Source organism: Rattus rattus, chromosome 2 (assembly GCF_011064425.1).
Source record: "Rattus rattus isolate New Zealand chromosome 2, Rrattus_CSIRO_v1, whole genome shotgun sequence".
NCBI classification, from domain to species: Eukaryota; Metazoa; Chordata; class Mammalia; order Rodentia; family Muridae; genus Rattus; species Rattus rattus.
The window spans coordinates 177,326,499-177,347,207 of record NC_046155.1 but is presented as its reverse complement, the minus strand read 5'-3'; the positions used below and the strand labels follow the sequence as shown (position 1 = coordinate 177,347,207).

General features: G+C 46.2%; 2 protein-coding genes across 3 annotated transcripts; both read left to right on the top strand.

Moving 5' to 3' along the window:
• Positions 1-480: 480 nt before the first annotated feature.
• Fam71e2 (family with sequence similarity 71 member E2) lies at positions 481-18,025 on the top strand. Its single transcript, XM_032896251.1, has 11 exons — positions 481-630; positions 847-1,001; positions 1,083-1,347; positions 12,299-12,323; positions 12,519-12,610; positions 12,958-13,067; positions 13,149-13,201; positions 13,295-13,353; positions 13,528-14,917; positions 15,187-15,449; positions 18,002-18,025. Exons 1-11 carry the CDS (start codon positions 481-483, stop codon positions 18,023-18,025), a joined length of 2,586 nt encoding a protein of 861 aa, XP_032752142.1.
• A 539-nt stretch (positions 18,026-18,564) lies between these two features.
• LOC116894541 (cytochrome c oxidase subunit 6B2) lies at positions 18,565-19,816 on the top strand. 2 transcript variants are annotated; one of them, XM_032896250.1, is made up of 4 exons: positions 18,565-18,651; positions 18,755-18,880; positions 19,446-19,516; positions 19,632-19,816. In XM_032896250.1, the coding sequence occupies exons 2-4, from the start codon at positions 18,769-18,771 to the stop codon at positions 19,683-19,685; spliced, it is 237 nt and encodes a 78-aa protein (XP_032752141.1). In that variant the 5' UTR covers positions 18,565-18,651; positions 18,755-18,768; the 3' UTR covers positions 19,686-19,816. The 2 variants fall into 2 exon arrangements, with proteins under 2 accessions (XP_032752141.1, XP_032752139.1); XM_032896248.1 differs by having other exon boundaries at positions 19,446-19,546.
• The last annotated feature ends 893 nt before the right edge of the window (positions 19,817-20,709 follow it).

Below are 20,709 nucleotides of genomic sequence, written 5' to 3'. Positions count from 1 at the left end.
TAAGGAGGAGAGTCGCTGGCAGAGCTAGGTCAGTGATTCAAGTCTTTGGGTTAATGATCCCTATAGAGGTTCGAATACAGATCCTTGGGGTCGTGGTGGCGTCTGTGTCCTCACAATTTTGTGTGCAGGAAATGGGGATGTTCCGAGTCACCTATCAAAGCCTTCAAAGGACTCCACACCATATTCTGAAAGGATGAGGCCCCTAGGCAGTTCCCAGGAAGCAGCCCTTTAGTGTCCAGTGAGGTCACAAAGCCCCTCTCAAAGCTTCCACCCACGGCCTAGTGCTGACTACCTCTCTGCAGGACCATGGCCATACCAGAGTCTCTCAGCCCTGGAGACACTCCACTTTCTGTCACTGCTGAGCTCCTGACATCCTTGAAGCCCAAGGGTCCAAAGCTGGTGGGCTGGGGTGGTGGTCAGGGCTCCACTTGTGGCCAGGATCCTTGAATCGATACGACCCCACCCACAGTTCTGGCAGCCATGTTGAGACGGCTGTGGAACTTTATTTTTCCTCCGCCTCCGGAGCCTCCGAAGTGGGTCCCCATTCTTGGAGAGATGCAGAAGACGCTCGAGATGGCCGAGTACCTGCCCCTCCGCCCGCTGCCCATGTTCGAGAGTAACTTTACCCAGGTCCCCAGCTCCCTGTGCCCCGGAAATGGGGGAGGAGGGCTGAGACACAGGAAGAGAGAGGGAACCTCCTGGGCAGAGTGGATTGAACAGGGATTTGGAATTTGAATTCCTGTAGGCAGAAGGTGGGTTTGGAAAGAAAGGAGGCTCTCAGGTGAAGGATTCTGGAGGCATGTTGGAGAAAGATCTGGTCCCAGCCCTGTTCCCTGGCTGCCCCAGGTGAACAACAATGGGACTCCTGTGTTATTGCACAACAAACCCAACAAGCTGACTATGGGTGTCGCAGCATCCTTGCCTGGCCTAGTGCTGCCTGACATTCTGTTGATTGCTCGGCCCCCGGATGGCCAGGAGTGCTCCAGTCTCATCCTAACCAGGTATGTTCCTCAAGCACTATCCTAGCTCACTCCACACCATCCTGTATTGCACTAGCTGCCCTGTCTTCCCACCTCCCGCAGGATGATCCCATTAGACCTTGCCCGTCTCTATGTCCATGATCTGACCACCTGGCGTCTGAAGCTGCGTCTGAGATCCGGCCGCCACTATTTCCTGGCACTGGATGCCCCTGAACATGAGCTGGCCTTTCTGTTTGACCGCTGGATTCGTCTCATCAACATGCTGCGTGAGCCTAAATTATCCCGGGGACCAAAGAGCGTGGCGGTGGACCCTTCCCACCGAGAAACAGCCCCAGAAGGAACTCCTGCCTCCACATGGCACTTCCAGGTGAGGAGTCGATGAGCTAGGCCTGGAAAACACCATACAAATTCTACAGAGAACAGGAAACCCACAGCCCACTGCCTAGCCACCCCCAACCACTTGGAAAGGAACTGGGACCTAGAAGGCTGGGTTTAAAGGGAGAGTCTGAACTCATGGGACCATGGAAGAAAAGCTGGGGAGAAAGGTGCAGGCTGGGTAGGTGAGACAAAAATCACGAGGTGGAGAAAACAGTTCAGTCGGTAAAGAGGTTATTGCCTAGGAACTATGTGAACCTCTATTCAATCCCTCAGAACCCACATAAAAATGCTGAGTGTTGCAGGCAGTGGTGACACACACCCTTAATCCCAGCACTTGGGAGGCAGAGGCAGGTAGCTCTCTGAGTTCCAGGCCAGCCTGGTTTTAACAGGGAGTTCAAGGACAGTCAAGGCTACACAGAGAAGCCTTGTCTCGAAAAACAAAAACAAAAATCCCCAAACCGAACCGAACAGTTGAGTATACTGGCACGTGCTTGTAATCCCAGCACTGGGGAGGAAGAGACAGGTAGATTCTTGGCCTTGCCGAATCTACTTGGTAGATTCCAGCCCAGTGAGGAAACCCTGTCTCAGAAGGAAACAAAAACAAACAAAAGGCAGACAATTTCTGAGAAATGACACCTGAGGCTGTCCTCTGGTCTCCACATACACAGACTTGCATACACACACAGTCACACATATGCCAGAAAAAGTTGCCAGGAACCGAGGCACATGGTACAACACCTGGGAAATAAAGACAGGATTCTCCTGCCTCAACCTTTGGGATGAACGAGTGAGGTGGGACACAGAGTGTCTTCCGGACGAAGGCCAAAGACTGACCATCTCTGGCCTTGTAACTCTCTCTTACTATTTTGTGCTAATAAGCATTGGTTTCGGGGTTGGGGATTTAGTTCAGCGGTAGAGCACTTGCCTAGCAAGCGCAAGGCCCTGGTTCGGTCCCCAGCTCCGAAAAAAAAAAAAAAAAAAAAAAAAAAGCATTGGTTTCTTACCATTCTATGGCTGAATGCCTCTGGTTTCTGGTAATAAACTCCTGCTGGCAGCAGAAGGGGATTAAGAAGAAAAAAGGGCTCTTTTCTCTCGGGTTCAAGGACCTCTCTATGAAGCTTGGAACTCATAACTCTTCATGAAGCAGCGAGAAAAGAAAGGAAAAGAAAGAAAACCATTTTCACAAACAACACGCACAAGCAAACACACATTCATTCATACATACACACACACCCTGGTCGGGCCTGACCACCTGGCTCACCAACTCCACGAGTGTTCATGCATACTTACATACATACACATATCACTACACATGTATGTCTGTATGTACATATGTATAAGCAAACAGACATTTACCTATATACATTTGGTGGATGTGGCTGAGCCCCAAATGTCGCACTTTATTCCTTCTCTCTGGCCTTCTTATACCTTCTTAGATAAAAGTTCTTTGTGAAATTACCTCATAGATAAAATGATACACAAAAGGGAGGATGTCAATAGTAAGTTCAAAGCAGTGTTTCGTTCTGTAAGCTCATTATAATTTCAAAGCAACAGTTTCACATGTCCTTGCTTTATCATGGTGCATACTTGTGGCTTCATCCTTGGACCTGGCCTAGAATGAATGTTTTCCCTTGATCATAAATTGCTCGCAAGTCTATTTCTTCTTTTTGTGTAATTGTGAAAGCTGATTGTGTTCCTTATTGTGCAGCCTTTACTTGCTATTCTTTGAGGAGTTCTAGTCTCAATTCTAATCTTATTACGTCTTTCTGGCAAAGCAACTAAAACTATCTCCTAAAGCTCCCTTCTTAAAATTATTGGAACCAAATCAGGAATTCTATAAAGTCATTAATTCATCTAAACAGCATTAATTCTTGAAAGTTCATCTTTATGTTGATCTGTAGGAAATCTGCCCAATAGTGTGGACTGATGCCCAGGAATCATTACGCTATGTAATAGTGGCTGGAAAGGCAGATCAGCAGTGAGAAGCAATCCTGGGATGAAGTCTCTGAGGACCGGCATCTCAGAGCTCACCCATCACAGGCCATGTAAAATGGTGGGCCATCTCCAGAAAATTACTTGTGTGCCTTAGTCTTTCTTTCTTTCTTTCTTTCTTTCTTTTTTTTTTCTTTATTAACTTGAGTATTTCTTATTTACATTTTGTTATTCCTTTCCGGTTTCCAGGCCAACATCCCCCTAACCCTCCCCCTCCCTTCCATATGGGCTTCCCCCCCATCCTCCCCCCATTACCTCCCTCCCCCCAACAATCCCGTGCACTGGGGGTTCAGTCTTAGCAGGACCAAGGGCTTCCCCTTCCACTGGTGCTCTTACTAGGCTATTCATTGCTACCTATGAGGTTGGAGCCCAGGGTCAGTCCATGTATATAGTCTTGGGGTAGTGGCTTAGTCCCTGGAAGCTCTGGTTGGTTGGCATTGTTGTTCATATGGGGTCTCGAGCCCCTTCAAGCTCTTCCAGTTCTTTCTCTGATTCCTTCAACGGGGGTCCTATTCTCAGTTCAGTGGATTGCTGCTGGCATTCGCCTCTGTATTTGCTGTATTCTGGCTGTATCTCTCAGGAGAGATCTACATCCGGTTCCTGTCAGCCTGCACTTCTTTGCTTCATCCATCTTGTCTAATTGGGTGGCTGTATATGTATGGGCCACATGTGGGGCAGGCTCTGAATGGGTGTTCCTTCTACCTCTGTTTTAATCTTTGCCTCCCTACCAAAGGTATTCTTGTTCCCCTTTTAAAGAATGAGTGAAGCATTCGCATTTTGATCATCCGTCTTGAGTTTCATGTGTTCTATGCATCTAGGGTAATTCAAGCATTTGGGCTAATAGCCACTTATCAATGAGTGCATACCATGTGTGTTTTTCTGTGATTGGGTTACCTCACTCAGGATGATATTTTCCAGTTCCCCCCATTTGCCTATGAATTTCATAAAGTCATTGTTTTTGATAGCTGAGTAATATTCCATTGTGTAGATGTACCACATTTTCTGTATCCATCCCTCTCTTGAAGGGCATCTGGGTTCTTTCCAGCTTCTGGCTATTATAAATAAAGCTGCTATGAACATAGTGGAGCATGTGTCTTTGTTATATCTTGGGACATCTTTTGGGTATATGCCCAAGAGAGGTATAGCTGGGTCCTCAGGTAGTTGAATGTCCAATTTGCTGAGGAACCTCCAGACTGATTTCCAGAATGGTTGTACCAGTCTGCAATCTCACCAACAATGAAGAAGTGTTCCTCTTTCTCCACATCCTCGCCAGCATTTGCTGTCACCTGAGTTTTTGATCTTAGCCATTCTCACTGGTGTGAGGTGAAATCTCAGGGTTGTTTTGATTTGCATTTCCTTATGACTAAAGATGTTGAACATTTCTTTAGGTGTTTCTCAGCCATTCGGCATTCCTCAGCTGTGAATTCTTCTTTTTTTTTTGATGAAATTTTTTTTTTAATCTTTATTAACTTGAGTATTTCTTATTTACATTTCGATTGTTATTCCCCTTCCCGGTTTCCGGGCCAACATCCCGCTAACCCGTCCCCCTCCCCTTCCATATGGGCTTCCCCTCCCCATCCTCCCCCCATTACCACCCTCCCCCCAACAATCACATTCACTGGGGTTCAGTCTTGGCAGGACCAAGGGCTTCCCCTTCCACTGGTGATCTTACTAGGCTATTTATTGCTACCTATGAGGTTGGAGCCCAGGGTCAGTCCATGTATAGTCTTTGGGTAGTGGCTTAGTCCCTGGTTGGTTGGCATTGTTGTTCATATGGGGTTTCAAGACCTTCCAGACCTTTCTCTGATTCCTTCAACGAGGGTCCTGTTCTCAGTTCAGTGGATTGCTGCTGGCATTCGCCTATGTATTTGTTGTATTCTGGCGGTGTCTCTCAGGAGAGATCTACATCCGGTTCCTGTCGGCCTGCACTTCTTTGCTTCATCCATCTTTATCAGCTGTGAATTCTTTGTTTTGCTCTGAACCCCATATTTTAAATAGGGTTGTTTGTCTCCCTGCGGTCTAACTTCTTGAGTTCTTTGTATATTTTAGATATAACCCCTCTATCTGTTGTAGGATTGGTAAAGATCTTTTCCCGATCTGTTGGTTGCCGTTTTGTCCTAACCACAGTGTCCTTTGCCTTACAGAAGCTTTGCAGTTTTATGAGATCCCATTTGTCGATTCTTGATCTTAGAGCATAAGCCATTGGTGTTTTGTTCAGGAAATTTTCTCCAGTGCCCATGTGTTCAAGATACTTCCCCACTTTTCTTCTATTAGTTTGAGTGTGTCTGGTTTGATGTGGAGGTCCTTGATCCACTTGAACTTAAGCTTTGTACAGGGTGATAAGCATGGATCGATCTGCATTCTTCTACATGTTGACCTCCAGTTGAACCAGCACCATTTGCTGAAAATGCTATCTTTTTTTTTTCTTTTTTCTTTTTTTCGGAGCTGGGGACCGAACCCAGGGCCTTGTGCTTGCTAGGCAAGCGCTCTACCACTGAGCTAAATCCCCAATGCTATCTTTTTTCCATTGGATGGTTTTGGCTCCTTTGTCAAAAATCAAGTGACCATAGGTGTGTGGGTTCATTTCTGGGTCTTCAATTCTATGCCACTGGTCTATCTGTCTGTCTCTGTATGAATACCAGGCCGTTTTTATCACTATTGCTCTGTAATACTGCTTGAGCTCAGGGATAGTGATTCCCCCAGAAGTCCTTTTATTGTTGAGGATAGTTTTAGCCATCCTGGGTTTTTTGTTATTTCAGATGAACTTGCAAATTGTTCTGTCTAAGTCTCTGAAGAATTGGATTGGTATTTTGATGGGGATTGCATTGAATCTGTAAATCGCTTTTGGTAAAATGGCCATTTTTACTATATTAATCCTGCCAATCCATGAGCATGGGAGATCTTTCCATCTTCTGAGATCTTCAATTTCTTTCTTCAGAGGCTTGACGTTCTTATTGTACAGATCTTTTACTTGCTTGGTTAAAGTCACACCGAGGTATTTTATATTATTTGGGACTATTATGAAGGGTGTTGTTTCCCTAATTTCTTTCTCGGCTTGTTTCTCTTTTGTGTAGAGGAAGTCTACTGATTTATTTGAGTTAATTTTATACCCAGCCACTTTGCTGAAGTTATTTATCAGGTTTAGTAGTTCTCTGGTGGAACTTTTGGGATCATTTAAATATACAATCATATCATCTGCAAATAGTGATATTTTGACTTCTTCTTTTCCAATCTGTATCCCCTTGATCTCCTTTTGTTGTCTGATTGCTCTGGCTAGAACTTCAAGAACTATATTGAATAAGCAGGGAGAGAGTGGGCAGCCTTGTCTAGTCCCTGATTTTAGTGGGATTGCTACAAGTTTCTCTACATTTAGTTTAATATTAGCTACTGGTTTGCTGTGTATGGCTTTTACTATGTTTAGGTATGGGCCTTGAATTCCTGTTCTTTCCAGGACTTTTATCATGAAGGGGTGTTGAATTTTGTCAAATGCTTTCTCAGCATCTAATTAAATGATCATGTGGTTTTTACCTTTCAGTTTGTTTATATAGTGGATTACGTTGATGGTTTTCCGTATATTAAACCATCCCTGCATCCCTGGGATGAAGTGTACTTGATCATGGTGGATGATTGTTTTGATGTGCTCTTGGATTCAGTTTGCAAGAATTTTACTGAGTGTAGATATTCATAAGGGAAATTGGTCTGAAGTTCTCTTTCTTTGTTGGGTCTTTGTGTGGTTTAGGTATAAGAGTAATTGTGGCTTCATAGAAGGAATTCGGTAGTGCTCCATCTGTTTCAATTTTGTGGAATAGTTTGGATAGTATTGGTATGAGATCTTCTATGAAGGTCTGATAGAATTCTACACTAAACCCATCTGGACCTGGGCTCTTTTTGGTTGGGAGACCTTTATGACTGCTTCTATTTCGTTAGGAGTTGTGGGGTTGTTTAAATGGTTTATCTGTTCCTGATTTAACTTCGGTACCTGGTATCTGTCTAGGAAATTGTCCATTTCCTGCAGATTTTCAAGTTTTGTTGAATATAGGCTTTTGTAGTAGGATCTGATGATTTTTTTGAATTTCCTCTGATTCTGTAGTTATGTCTCCCTTTTCATTTCTGATTTTGTTAATTTGTACACACTCTCTGTGTCCTCTTGTTTTTCTGGCTAAGGGTTTATCTATCTTGTTGATTTTCTCAAAGAACCAACTTTTGGATCTGTTGATTCTTTCTATGATCCTTTTTGTTTCACTTGGCTGATTTCAGCTCTGAGTTTGGTTATTTCCTGCCTTCTACTCCTCCTGAGTGTATTTGCTTCTTTTTGTTCTAGAGCTTTTAGGTGTGCTGTCAAGCTGCTGACATATGCTCTCTCCTGTTTCTTTCTGCAGGCACTCAGAGCTATGAGTTTTCCTCTAAGCACAGCTTTCATTGTGTCCCATAAGTTTGGGTATGTTGTACCTTCCTTTTCATTAAATTCTAAGAAGTCTTTAATTTCTTTCTTTATTTCTTCCTTGACCAGGTTATCATTGAGTAGAGCATTGTTCAACTTCCACGTACATGTGGGCATTCTTCCCTTATTGTTGTTGAAGACCAGCTTTAGCCCGTGGTGGTCTGATAGGACGCATGGGATTATTTCTATCTTTCTGTATCTGCTGAGGCCTGTTTTATGACCAATTATATGGTCACTTTTGGAGAAAGTACCATGAGGTGCTGAGAAGAATGTATATCCTTTTGCTTCAGGATAGAATGTTCTATAAATATCTGTTAAGTCCATTTGGTTTATGACTTCTCTTAGTCTGTCTTTGTCTCTGTTTAATTTCTGTTTCCATGACCTGTCCATTGATGAGAGTGGGTTGTTGAAATCTCCTATTATTATTGTGTGAGGTGCAATGTGTGTTTTGAGCTTTAGTAAGGTTTCTTTTACGTATGTAGGTGCCCTTGTATTTGGGGCATAGATATTTAGGATTGAGAGTTCATCTTGGTGGATTTTTCCTTTGATGAATGTGAAGTGTCCTTCCTTATCTTTTTTGATGACTTTTAGTTGAAAATTGATTTTATTTGATATTAGAATGGCTACTCCAGCTTGCTTCTTCAGACCATTTGCTTGGAAAGTTGTTTTCCAGCCTTTCACTCTGAGGTAGTGTCTGTCTTTGTCTCTGAGGTATGTTTCCTGTAGGCAGCAGAATGCAGGGTCCTCACTGCAAATCCAGTTTGTTAATCTATGTCTTTTTATTGGGGAGTTGAGACCACTGATATTGAGATATATTAAGGAATAGTGATTATTGCTTCCTGTTATATTCATATTTGGATGTGAGGTTATGTTTGTGTGCTTTTCTTCTCTTCGTTTTGTTGCCAAGATGAATGATTAGTTTCTTGCTTTTTCTAGGGTGTAGCTTGCCTCCTTATGTTGGGCTTTACCATTTATTATCCTTTGTAGTGCTGGATTTGTAGAAAGATATTGTGTAAATTTGGTTTTTTCATGGAATATCTTGGTTTCTCCATCTATATTAATTGAGAGTTTTGCAGGATACAGTAACCTGGGCTGGCATTTGTGTTCTCTTTAGGGTCTGTATGACATCTGTCCAGGATCTTCTGGCTTTCATAGTCTCTGGCGAAGTCTGGTGTGATTCTGATAGGTCTGCCTTTATATGTTACTTGACCTTTTTCCCTTACTGCTTTTAATATTCTTTCTTTATTTTGCATTTGGTGTTTTGACTATTATGTGACCGGGAGGAGTTTCTTTTCTGGTCCAATCTATTTGGAGTTCTGTAGGCTTCTTGTATGCCTATGGGTATCTCTTTTTTTAGGTTAAGGAAGTTTTCTTCTATGATTTTGTTGAAGATATTTACTGGTCCTTTGAGCTGGGAGTCTTCACTTCTTCTATACCTATTATCCTTAGGTTTGATCTTCTCATTGAGTCCTGGATTTCCTGTATGTTTTTGGACCAGTAGCTTTTTATGCTTTACATTATCTTTGACAGTTGTGTCGATGATTTCTATGGAATCTTCTGTTCCTGAGATTCTCTCTTCTATCTCTTGTATTCTGTTGGTGATACTAGTATCTACGGCTCCTTGTCTCTTCCTTTGGTTTTCTATATCCAGAGTTGTTTCCCTGTGTTCTTTCTTCGTTGCTTCTATTTCCATTTCTAATTCCTTCAACTGTTTGATTGTGTTTTCCTGGAATTCTTTCAGGGATTTTTGTGATTCCTCTATATAGGCTTCTACTTGTTTATTTATGTTTTCCTGCATTTTTCTAAGGGAGTTCTTCACGTCTTTCTTGAAGTCCTCCAGCATCATGATCAAATGTGATTTTAAATCTAGATCTTGCTTTTCTGGTGTGTTTGGATATTCAGTGTTTTCTTTGGTGGGAGAATTGTGCTCCAATGATGCCATGTAGTCTTGGTTTCTGTTGCTTGGGTTCCTGGGCTTGCCTCTCGCCATCAGATTATCTCTGGTGTTACTTTGTTCTGCTATTTCTGACAGTGGCTAGACTGTTCTATATGCCTGTGTGTCAGGAGTGCTGTAGACCTGTTTTCCTGTTTTCTTTCAGCCAGTTATGGGAACAGAGTGTTCTGCTTTCGGGTGTGTAGTTTTTCCTGTCTAATGGTCTTCAGCTGTTCCTGTTGGCCTGTGTCCTGAGTTCACCAGGCAGGTTGCTTGGAGCAGAAAAGTTGGTCTTACATGTGGTCCCGTGGCTCAAGTTTGCTTGTGGGGTGTTGCTTTTGAGCTCTCCGTGAGGGCAGCAACCAGGAGGGCCTGCGCCGCTCTTTTCGGGAGCCCCTGTGCACCAGGGTCCCAGATGGCATTATGTGTTTTCCTCTGGAGTCAGAAATGTGGGCAGAGTGTAGTCTCTTCTGGCTTCCCAGGCGTGTCTGCCTCTCTGAAGGGTTAGCTCTCCCTCCCACCGTATTTGGGTGCAGAGAACTGTTGATCTGGTCCCTTCAGATCCCGGCGGTATCTGGAGCACAGGGGACCTGCAGCTCTAGTGACTTAGTCTTTCTTAGATGGCTTCTGACAGGCTTGTTACAAATTTGAGGCTAGTCTAGTTTATACCCTTAGTTCTCTATCCTAGTTCCTTTCCTTTGTACATATGTGTCTGATTATGCATGCACACTTTGTACATATGTGTACATATGTGTCTGATTATGCATGCACACTTTGTACATATGTGTCTGATTATGTATGCACACTTTGTACATATGTGTCTGATTATGCATGCACACTTGGGTATGGGTTCTCTCCTACCATGTGGATTCTGGGGGTCAAACTTAGGTCAGCGTGGGCCTTTGGGCCCACTTCCCATTCTTGGGATGATTTCTATTTTTTTTTTTTTTCAGCTTGAGATAGGGCTTCTCTGTGTAGTCGTGGCTGTTCTGGAAGTAGATCCATTGCTCCTTGACCAGGCTGCCCTTGAACTCAGAGATCTGCCTGCCTCTGCCTCACTAGTGCTGGGATTAAAGTCATATTTCACCATCACCTGGCAAGTTTCTAATTTTAATAAAGCATAATTTCTAATTCTTAAAAGAAAGAAAGAAAGAGAGAAAGAAAAGAAGAAAGAAAGAAAAGGTTTGGTGGCTCATGCCTGTAATTCCCAAGACTTAGGAGGTTGAAGCAGGAGAGTTGCAATGAACGTGTAGCCAGCCTGGGCTATAGAGTGAGTTCCCGGCTATTATAGGCTAGAGAGTGAGAACCTGTTTCAAAATGAAAGCAAAAGGAGATGGAGAGGTGGTTCAATCTGTAAGAGGCTTCCATTGCAACTTCAAAAATCTGAACTTACACCCCACTCCAGAATTCATGCTCAAATGCCAGGTGTGAGGCAGTGAGATGTCTCAGTGAGTGAAGATGCTTGCCTCCAGGCATGACGACCTCAGTTGAATCTCCCAGTTCCACGTGGTCAGAGTAGAGAGCCAGCTTCTAAAAGCTGTCCCCTGACTTCCGAGGATATGGCATGTGTACCTCCCCCAAATAAAAAGCAAATGTAATAAAATGTTTGAGGTGCTGAAAAGGTGGTTCAGTGCGTAAGAGCACACACTGCTCTTGTAGAGGAATTATGGGTGCTGAAAACCTACACAGAGTGGCTCCCAACCACATGAACTCGAGCTCCAGGTGATATAATGGCTCTGCCCTCCATTGGCACCCAAATTCAGAAACACACACATACTTTTTAAAGAGTTTATTAAGTGTGGGGTGTAGTAGCATACTCTTAATCCCAGGATTAGGGAGACAGAGACAGAAGGATCCATAGGGGCTCACTGGACAGCCAAGACTAGTGTAATTGGTGGGCTTTAGGTCAGTGAAAGATGGTCTCAAAGGAAGCGGACACCCTTCCTTAGGACAGCATCCAAGGTGATTCTGTGACTACACATACACACACATGCACCTGTATACACAGATGTATATATGTGCATGCATACAAGTGCACATGTACACAAACATGCATACACGTGCATCTGTACACACATACAAACCACACATGTGCATCAGCATAGAAACACAAACATTTAAAAAGAAAGAGGGGTGTGTGGGGGTGGCACGTGCTTTAAATCCGAGCACTCAAGAGGCAGAGGAAAGATGGTCTTTGTGAGTTCAAGGCCATCCTGGTTTACATAGCAAGCTGCAGAACATCCAGGACTATAGAGACACTGTCTCAAAAAACAAAAACAAAAAGAAACCAGAAGGTGCTAGAGAGATGGTTCAGTGGTTCAAGAGCATTTGCTGCTCTTGCAGAAGACCTGGATTTGACTCCCAGCACAAACATGGCAACTTGCAAACATCTGTAACTCCAGTTCCAGAGTATCCAGTGTCCTGTTTGGTCTACACAATCACCAGGCATGGACATGGTATACACTCATGTAGGCACTCATACATGAGCATAAAATAAAAGTGAATAAACAAATCTTAAACCAAAATAGAATGAAAAATAAGAGAGACCTCTGCAAACTGTCCCTCTGTCCACAGACCCAGTCTCAAGGCGAACTTACAGGTGAGCCATCACTGTCAAAAGCTGGGCCATCTTCTTCCGCGTGTCAGGTACCCTCCCTCAAAGCATGGGTGGGACTCACACACTTTGGCAGGCTCATCTGCCCTCCCTGGCCGAGCTTACCTTGTCCTCAGAGTCTGCCTGCATGTCAGCACCCCCTGAGGTCCTTGACCTTCCTCTCTTTGCCTCTCCTCCCATTTGAAGTTGCAGCTCAACCTTTTCCTTGCAAAATATTCTCTTCTCAAAAACCAAAGAAGACCAAGGTGAAGCTGACCAAAGTGAAGCAGCCAGTATGTTTTTGCACGGGCATGTATGCGTGGAGGGGGGAAGAGTGTGTATGTGCAAGTGTGTGTGTGTGTGTGTGTGTGTGTGTGTGTGTGGTGTGTGTGCACATGCATGTGTGTGTGTTCATGTGCATGTGGGTGTGTGTGGGTATGTGGTGTGTGTGTGTGCACATATGTATGTGTGTGGATGTGGGTGTGTGGTGTGCATGTGTGTGGGTGTGAGGAGGTGGGAGGTTGGAGTGTGTGAAAGTATGTGTGTTCATGTATGTGCATGTGTGAGTGCACATGTGTCTCTATGTGTATGTTCCAGGGGCTGCCCAGACAGTCTGACTGACTATTTTTTCTCTGCCCAGGGACAGCCAGTCAAGCACACATTCAGGTCTCAGGCTGTGGGTGACTCTGTGCCTCTCATTTGGTCACAACTGCAATCTTCTGAGGATCAGATGGAAGTCACAAGGAACAAGTAGGCAACGGGCTCTTTGGCTGGTTGTGTTTAGGACCCTGGATCAGATATCACTACTGTCCCACTGCATTACTTCTGTAGGTCCGATCTAGATGCCTGCTCTGAGAGACCTGAACCTCTAATTGATGTTTCTGGTATGAGCAATACCCACCCTCTGCCACCTATATGAATCTGCTTTTGATTTCGATCCCTTTCCCAGAGAGCTCAGACTTCTTTCTGTCCTACAGACAAGACCAGCATCACCATCCGGACCATCTTCAGCATCGTCTCTAAGACGACAAACCAGGTCCACTCTAGTTCAATAGCTATTCACTAGCGGGCTGGGGATGTAGACTCCAGGGCTCAAGGGAGGAAGGTTGGGATATGGGCTCCTGGGTCAGAAGAAGAAAGGCTGAAAGACAAGATTCCCAAGCCTTGTGTCTCCCCTGTCCCTGAACACATCCACCTCACCCATGTACAGGCCCACAAATCTGATTCTGAGGAGGACACAGGCCGGGATCCACGAATGGAGACTCCTACCAAGTGTATCTCTCAGAACAACAGTTGTTTACCTGTCGTGGACTCTGATCACCTGGACTCCCTCCTGTGGCCAACAAAAGTTGACCATCTCATGGGTATTCCATCCAACACAGTGACTTCCTTGAACTCATCTTTCCCTGCTGCCTTCTACATCTTTCCCCCCAGTCCCTCCTTTCTAAAGTCCAAAGACAAGGCCAGGCCCACAATCTCAAAGAAACATGCAAGGCCACTGTCCTCCCACAAAGCTGCATCTGTCCCCAAGGAATCAGGGAAAATGCCGTTCATTTTGGACCAGTCTAATAAGGTGCCAGCTAAGCCTGCTCCTGCTCAGATGACCTCAGCCCTTCCCATTCCATCACCAAAGATCCCAACCTCACAGTGGTCAAGACCGAAGTCTTCAGCCACACCTAGTTGTTTCTATAAGTCTCAGCCTTCTGTTTCTCAGAAGACCCCAACTATCCCTGGACATCCCCAGAAGCCCCAAGTTGTAACTGCCCCAACCCAGAAAACTTTAACACTGAATCAGAAGTTTCTACAAGCACTTGCACATCCCCAGAAAGCCATGCACCTCAAAAAGGACCATCTACTCATAAATACCCGGTCTCAGAAAGATCCAACTGCCCAGTACCAGAAAGCTCTCGACTCACGGGCTAAAGACCTTGTGAATCCTAGCACATTACAGGGAGGAGACATGCTTGAGAGAAAGACTGAAGGGAAACAGGAATCTGTGTTGTTGGTCGGAGAGCAGAACAAAAAGGTGGTAGACATGAGGGCCCAGACCATGTCCGTGAATCTGCCTTTTGCCACTACCAAGAAGCAGTCCAAGGAGATCTTGATTAGCAAAACCCAAGAGGTCACACTGGAGGCCTTGAAGGGCAGGGAGAAGTTAGAGAACAGGGTCCACAAGATGGAGGAGGAGACAACTGTGAACTTGCCTGATCTAAAGTCCAAGGAGACAGAGATGCAGAAGAAGTGGGTCTTGAACAAGGAGGTAGCTTTTGAGGGCCCCTACACAGAGGACAATAGGCCCTTCTCTGTGGAGGGGCTCGCCCTGGCCAAGATGATGATTATGGCCAACTCCAAACACCAGCACCTGAAGCCAGCTACCATCTCTCTGCCCTCCTCATTCCCTATGACTAACAAGGTGTCTTCCATGTCTGTGTTGGCCAATTTGCCCTATAACACCAGACAGATGACCTTTCCAGAGAGGACACAAGTAGTGATCGTGGAAAAATCAGGGTCCCATACTAAAGTGAACAAGGAGAAAACACAGCACCAGAAGGAAAGGAAGCTACCTGAGGACTTGTTGAGTACTGCCCAGAAACCCATAAGTGAGTTGCCAAAGACTTCCATGTCTATTTGGTTTTTTTTTTTTTAGATTTATTCATTTATTATATGTAAGTACACTGTAGCTGTCCTCAGATACACTAGAAGAGGGCATCGGATCTCTTTACAGATGGTTGTGAGCCACCATGTGGTTGCTGGGAATTGAACTCAGGACCTCTGGAAGAGCAGTCAGTGCTCTTAACACATTAAGCTATCTCTGCAGCCCTCCATGTCTGTTTTTGATGGCTTAAAGATACCACCATGCTTATCTTAGGTTTGGATGACAAGTCAGAGCCTTTGACATCCTTCACCTCCTCAATATCCCCCACCTCTGAGACAAAGACCTCAGTCAAGGTGCCCCAAAAGCCTGTAGTAAAACACCAAGGACTCAAGGCACAGTCACAGCATCATCCTTCGATGGTGACAAGGTCAACCTCAGAAATTCTCCTTCCTGTGAACTTGCGAACGGAGAATAAGGGGAAAACGGCCACAAAAGCTGAAATGCCAGTGAAAGAATCTGGTGCCCGTCATACTCAGGTATTTGGGAATAGTGGTTGGCATATACTCTAAGGAGGTGGGGGCTCGGGAGTGGGAGCAGTTTCTCAGGATTGCACTTGAGGCATTTTGTACAGACCTTAACACTGAGCCAACCCATGAGACTAGACATGGACTAGATATGAAGTGTTGGCTGTGCAGCACATATTGCCCTAAGCAGTAGGGGTATGGCACCCCACAATAAGGCTGGCAGAGCAAGAGTTGCTGCTTGGCATCTAGTGGCTAGGGATAAGGCATGTTGCTAAACATTTACCATGCAGAGGGTAGACCCCATTACAGCACAGTGGCCTAAGGTGGTCTCAGCCTCAGAGTTGGGGGTCACTTGTATAAAGACATGAAAGAGGGGGCTCAGATGGCAGGGCACTTACCTAGCATGTACATAGTCCTGGGTTTGAATCATACAAAACTTAAATAACTAGTAGCCACTGGATGTGTATGGTGGGGGCGTGCAGCAGAGTCCCGCAGAAAACTGCAGACAAGTTTAAGGACTTTGGCTCTGAACAAGCTGAAGGGTTAGGGCCATAAGAATAGTTGGAACTGATTTATGTGGAAAGGGCTCTCTTTGCTGGCGTCCAGAATGTAGGGGGTGGAGGATGATGGCAGAGTATAAGAGAGCCACCCAGGAGATGTATTGGAGGCCACCCAGGAGACAATGGTAGCCTGGACAAGAGAGTGTTGAGAAGCTTTGAATTCCTCTGACACTTTGAAGGGCAACAGGATGCCTCGTTGATCATGCATGTGATGATTAAAGACTCACCCATTCTCCACACTGTGACAAAGTCCCGGACAGAAAGAGGAAAGGGTTCATTCTGGTGCTCAGTTAGAGGAGACAACCCTTCACGATGGGGGAAACTCCCTGCACTCATTTCTCTGTGTGTCAGGGGTGATGGGATGAGTGTACGCTGGCCTGTGCATGCACATGTGAAGACAGACGTCAACTCCAGGTGTCTTCCTCCTTTATTCTTTAAAACAGTCTCTCTCTGAATTTAGAGCTGGCTGTTTGGGGCTGGAATGACTGGCCAGTGAGCCCCGGGACATCCACCTGTTTCCAGCCCACTTGTCCTGGGCTTACAGGACTGGGCCAGCATCTAGCTTTTACATGGGTTCTAGGGTCCAAAGTCTCTTCCTGTTTTCATTACAGTCAGTTCACCCACTCAGTCGTCTCCTCAGTCCTGGTTTCTCATTTTCCTCAATCTGGCACCAAGACTGCAGAATAGTGTCCTCCGCATTGAGAGTGGGCCTTCCCACCTCCATTAACGCCAGAAGTTTGTCTCCTAGCTGGGATGTTTCCTGGTTCAAAGACCCTCAGAATGCAGAGACCACAGGCAGCAGTGGGGCAAGATAGAGAAAGAAGGCTGGGGGGTGGTGGTTCTGAGATGACTGGGGAGGGTGTGTGAGCCCACAATTCAGGGGAAGTGATTTGGGGACAGTTACCAGACTATGAAAACTGTGAGACCCGAGGAGGTTTTCAGCAAGAAAAGAAGAGGCAAAGGGATTGGGGATATAGCTCACTTGATAAGAGTGCTTGCTTGCCTAGCAGGATTTGATCCCAGCACCAAATAGAACTGGGTATGGCAGTTCACACCTCTCTGGTCCTAGCACTTGAGAGATCAAGGCGTGAGGATCAGGAGTTCACAGTCACCTTTGGCTATGTATCAATATCGAGGCCAGCCTGGACTATAAAGTGACCCTATCTCAAACTATTAAGAGCCCTTGAGATGGCTCAGTGGATAAAAATGCTTGTGCCCAAGACTGACAGCCTGAATTTCATCCTTGGGAAAAGAGTGAGCAAACGGTCACAATTGTCCGCAAGCACCTATGGCATGCTGCCCCTCTCCCCTCTAAAGCTAGCACTTGGGAAGCAGAAGCAGGTGGATCTTGAAGTCTGAGACTGTTCTGCTCTACAGAACCAGTTCCAAGCCAGCCAATTGCCAGGCCATTGTGAGACCTTGCCTCAAGGGGGAACAAAGTAAAAATAAAGACACTGTCATATACCAAGTGAAAGGAACAGACGCGCCCCCCCCCCCCCAAGCCAGCCAAATAAGATGTGTCTAAGAAAGGTCCATATATCCACGGACACAGATAGTAGATGGTTTTTTTTTTTTTTTTTTTTTTTTCTTTTTTTTCGGAGCTGGGGACCGAACCCAGGGCCTTGCGCTTCCTAGGTAAGCGCCTACCACTGAGCTAAATCCCCAACCCCAGTAGATGGGTTTAAAGGAGCCTGGAGATGGAGGAATGGGAAATTACTACTAGTGTGTTGGGGGTGGGGTGAGATCAAAACGTCTTGGAACTAGTAAGGTATGATAAAATACTGGCTGCTTTTTTTTTTTTTGAGCTGGGGACCGAACCCAGGGCCTTGCGCATGCTAGGCAAGCGCTCTACCACTGAGCTAAATCCCCAATCCCCAACCCCTACTGGCTGCTTTTTAAGGCCTAAATAAACAGCTGTAGACTATATGTAGTTCTACACTCTTGGGTACCTTTCTCTCTGCCAGACCCCTAAAACATTCTCTGCCTTTCTCTCCCTGCAGTAAGCAGCGACCCAAGGATTTAAGATAACATAATGCAGGAGACTCGATCTGCCAGCAAATTGTCCAGAAGCCCAATGAGGCTAGGTAACCCCCGAGATCCAGAAGACCTGGACATAGAGGAGTGGGTTTTAGGGGCCAGGAATCATAACCCCTTTCCTCCTTCCCTCACAGGCTAGCAGGGTGCTGCGTACCCCGACTGTAAGGCGCAGAGTGCTGAGAACACCGAGTGTGGTCGCGGAGAGGGAGGGAGATGGGATCCTCCTCCTCCCATAGAGACCAGAGCTAGATATAAATTTATCTTACTGGGGAGGATGGGGCGGGGCTGATGGTCAAGGAGAAGCTCAATTTTGTAGGGATTAAAAGTCCTAGTCCGAGACTCAAAGCCCTGTTTCTGTGCTGGTAAGTGTAAGCGTTCTTGTGCGCGGGTCCCCCCAGGGGACTGCCTACAAGAACTAGGGGGAGGGCCTCCACTGATCCCACCCCCGCATTACAGACGGCTCCTATTGGCTGGAACTCCCTGGGGGCCAGCCAATCAGGCCTGGGGGTCGTATTTTTTTCTCGTGTGCTCTTGGGACCAGCCTTCACTCTAAAGCTAAAGGCACTGGTGGACTCCGCAACTGTGGTGTTCCAGCTACGTTGGTCCACTTCAGTCTGGTGAGGACGGGGTGGGTGGTGTTTAGAGTGGGTTAGGAGCTGGGGAAGGTGGAAGCACGGGGCGGCCCCTAGTCTCCACGGAGCTCTGCACCCTTTCTTGCAGGAATTTCTACCTAGATGTTGGGTGTTCAAGCCCAGATGCCTGCTCCAGGCCAATGGACAACGCCGCCCTTCGACCCGCGCTTCCCTAACCAAAACCAGACGCGTAACTGCTACCAGAATTTTCTGGGTGAGACCGGTTGGGCCAAATTAGAGGGGAGGCCCCCACCTGGAGGCTGTCGGAGACCGTTGGAATGGGAGGCTGCACCGTGGCCTAGAGGGGTGGGCCCTGCACAAAGCGGATGGGGCTGAACCATGGAGGGACGGGCCCTGGAATGGAGGAGGCAGCTGGTCTGGAGGGAATAAGATTGCCACGTTGGGATTGAGCCAGAAAGGATGGGGCCTTGTCTGTAAAAGACTGAGGGGGCGAGATCAAGAGAAAAGGAGCGGGACTTGAGGTGAAGGGAGGCACCTGATCTGGAGCCAGCTGGAGCTGAGTCCTGGAAGGGAAAGGTGAGGCAGACAACCAGAAGGGATTAGACCTCTCTAGGTGATGGAGCTCAGTCAAGAAGGGAGTTTTGGGGCTGGAATTGAAAAGAGGAACCCGATTGGTTGGAAAGGATGAGACTGTCTTGGAAGGGCTGGGCATGATAGGGTGGGACCTAGGTCAGAGGGGAGGGATGTGGCCTATTCTTAACTGGACAGGGCTTGTCTCGCGACCCACGCCCCCACCCCTACCCCGAGGCACTCTGCAGACTACCACCGGTGTGTGAAGACCATGGATCGCCGCGGAAAGAACACACAGGCCTGCGACTACTATTTCCGTGTATTCCATGCACTGTGTCCCGTCAGCTGGGTGAGAGGGCGGAGAGGGGTTGGTGGACAGGGTAGTGGCTTCAGACTCAGGCTGAGCAGCCGCCCGGGTCCCTCTGCCTCTGCAGGTGCAGCGCTGGAATGAGCAGATCAAGCAGGGAACTTTCCCAGGCAAAATCTGACCTTGCACTTGAGCGCTGCTCCTTGGTGGCATCAACCCCCAGTGACCGCTGTCCTTGCCCCAGCCTGGGTTGCCCCCCTCCTCCACTTTGTCCTTATGCCACAAATAAAGCTATGATGCTGCTAATATTTATTTCTTCTGTTTTGTTTCCTGTGTTTGAGATAGGGTATCTCTTGCAAATCCTGGAACTTAACTGATGGAATAGATGGTTGGGGTCCTCCCGTTTCTGACTTCCCAGCACTGGCATTACAGCCAGCCATAGGCCTGCACCAGACTTTTTGCATGCATGTTGGGGATCTATGCATACACAGTGACTGCTTACTGACTGAGCCCCTGAACACTGCTTCTTTTGATCATGGGGCAAGAAGGATTGCAGCTCTGAGTTAAGGCAGTCATAATTCCCAAGTAGGTATATAGAAACAAGCTGAGAGGCTCTTGTGTTTTGCTTCTGATCATGAAATCAAAATCTCAATATTGAAGGTAGCCCATGTCTTTAGTCCAGCACTCCAAAGGCAGAGGTATGTGAATCTCTGTGAATTTGAAGCTAGCCTGATCTACATAGTTCAAGGCAACATTAAAAAATGAAAAACTGGAAAAACAAAACAATTCCTAAAAAAAAAAAAAAAAAAAAAAAAAAAAAAAAAAAAACCACTCCTTAAAAAACAACATCGGGGCTGGAGATGGCTCAGTGGTTAAGAGCATTGGCTGCTCTTCCAGAGGTCCTGAGTTCAAGTCCAATCAACCACAGGGGCTCACAACCATCTGTAATGGGATCTAATGCCTTCTTCTGGTGTGTCTGAAGACAACTACAGTGTACTTGTATACATTAAATAAATCTTTTTAAAAAAAAGTCAACAAAACCTTCTCCAGCTACAGGGCTCCACTGGTCCTGTCTCTGAATTGCTACACCTGTCTGCTACTAGTCTTCAAGTGTCCACACATGAGTTTCTTCCCATCCTGTCTGGGCCATCTGGGCTATCACACCCCCATCCATCCAGTCCCTGGTCTTGAGGAATCTTCATCCC

Coding starts and splice junctions, on each gene's coding strand:
- Fam71e2 (XM_032896251.1), top strand. CDS start 481: ATGTTGAGACGGCTGTGGAACTTTATTTTTCCTCCGCCTCCGGAGCCT. Junction 12,611..12,957: donor TGACCAAAGTGAAGCAGCCA/GTATGTTTTTGC, acceptor TTCTCTGCCCAG/GGACAGCCAGTCAAGCACAC. Junction 14,918..15,186: donor TACTGCCCAGAAACCCATAA/GTGAGTTGCCAA, acceptor TGCTTATCTTAG/GTTTGGATGACAAGTCAGAG.
- LOC116894541 (XM_032896248.1), top strand. CDS start 18,769: ATGTTGGGTGTTCAAGCCCAGATGCCTGCTCCAGGCCAATGGACAACG. Junction 18,881..19,445: donor CTGCTACCAGAATTTTCTGG/GTGAGACCGGTT, acceptor GGCACTCTGCAG/ACTACCACCGGTGTGTGAAG. Junction 19,547..19,631: donor CACTGTGTCCCGTCAGCTGG/GTGAGAGGGCGG, acceptor CTGCCTCTGCAG/GTGCAGCGCTGGAATGAGCA.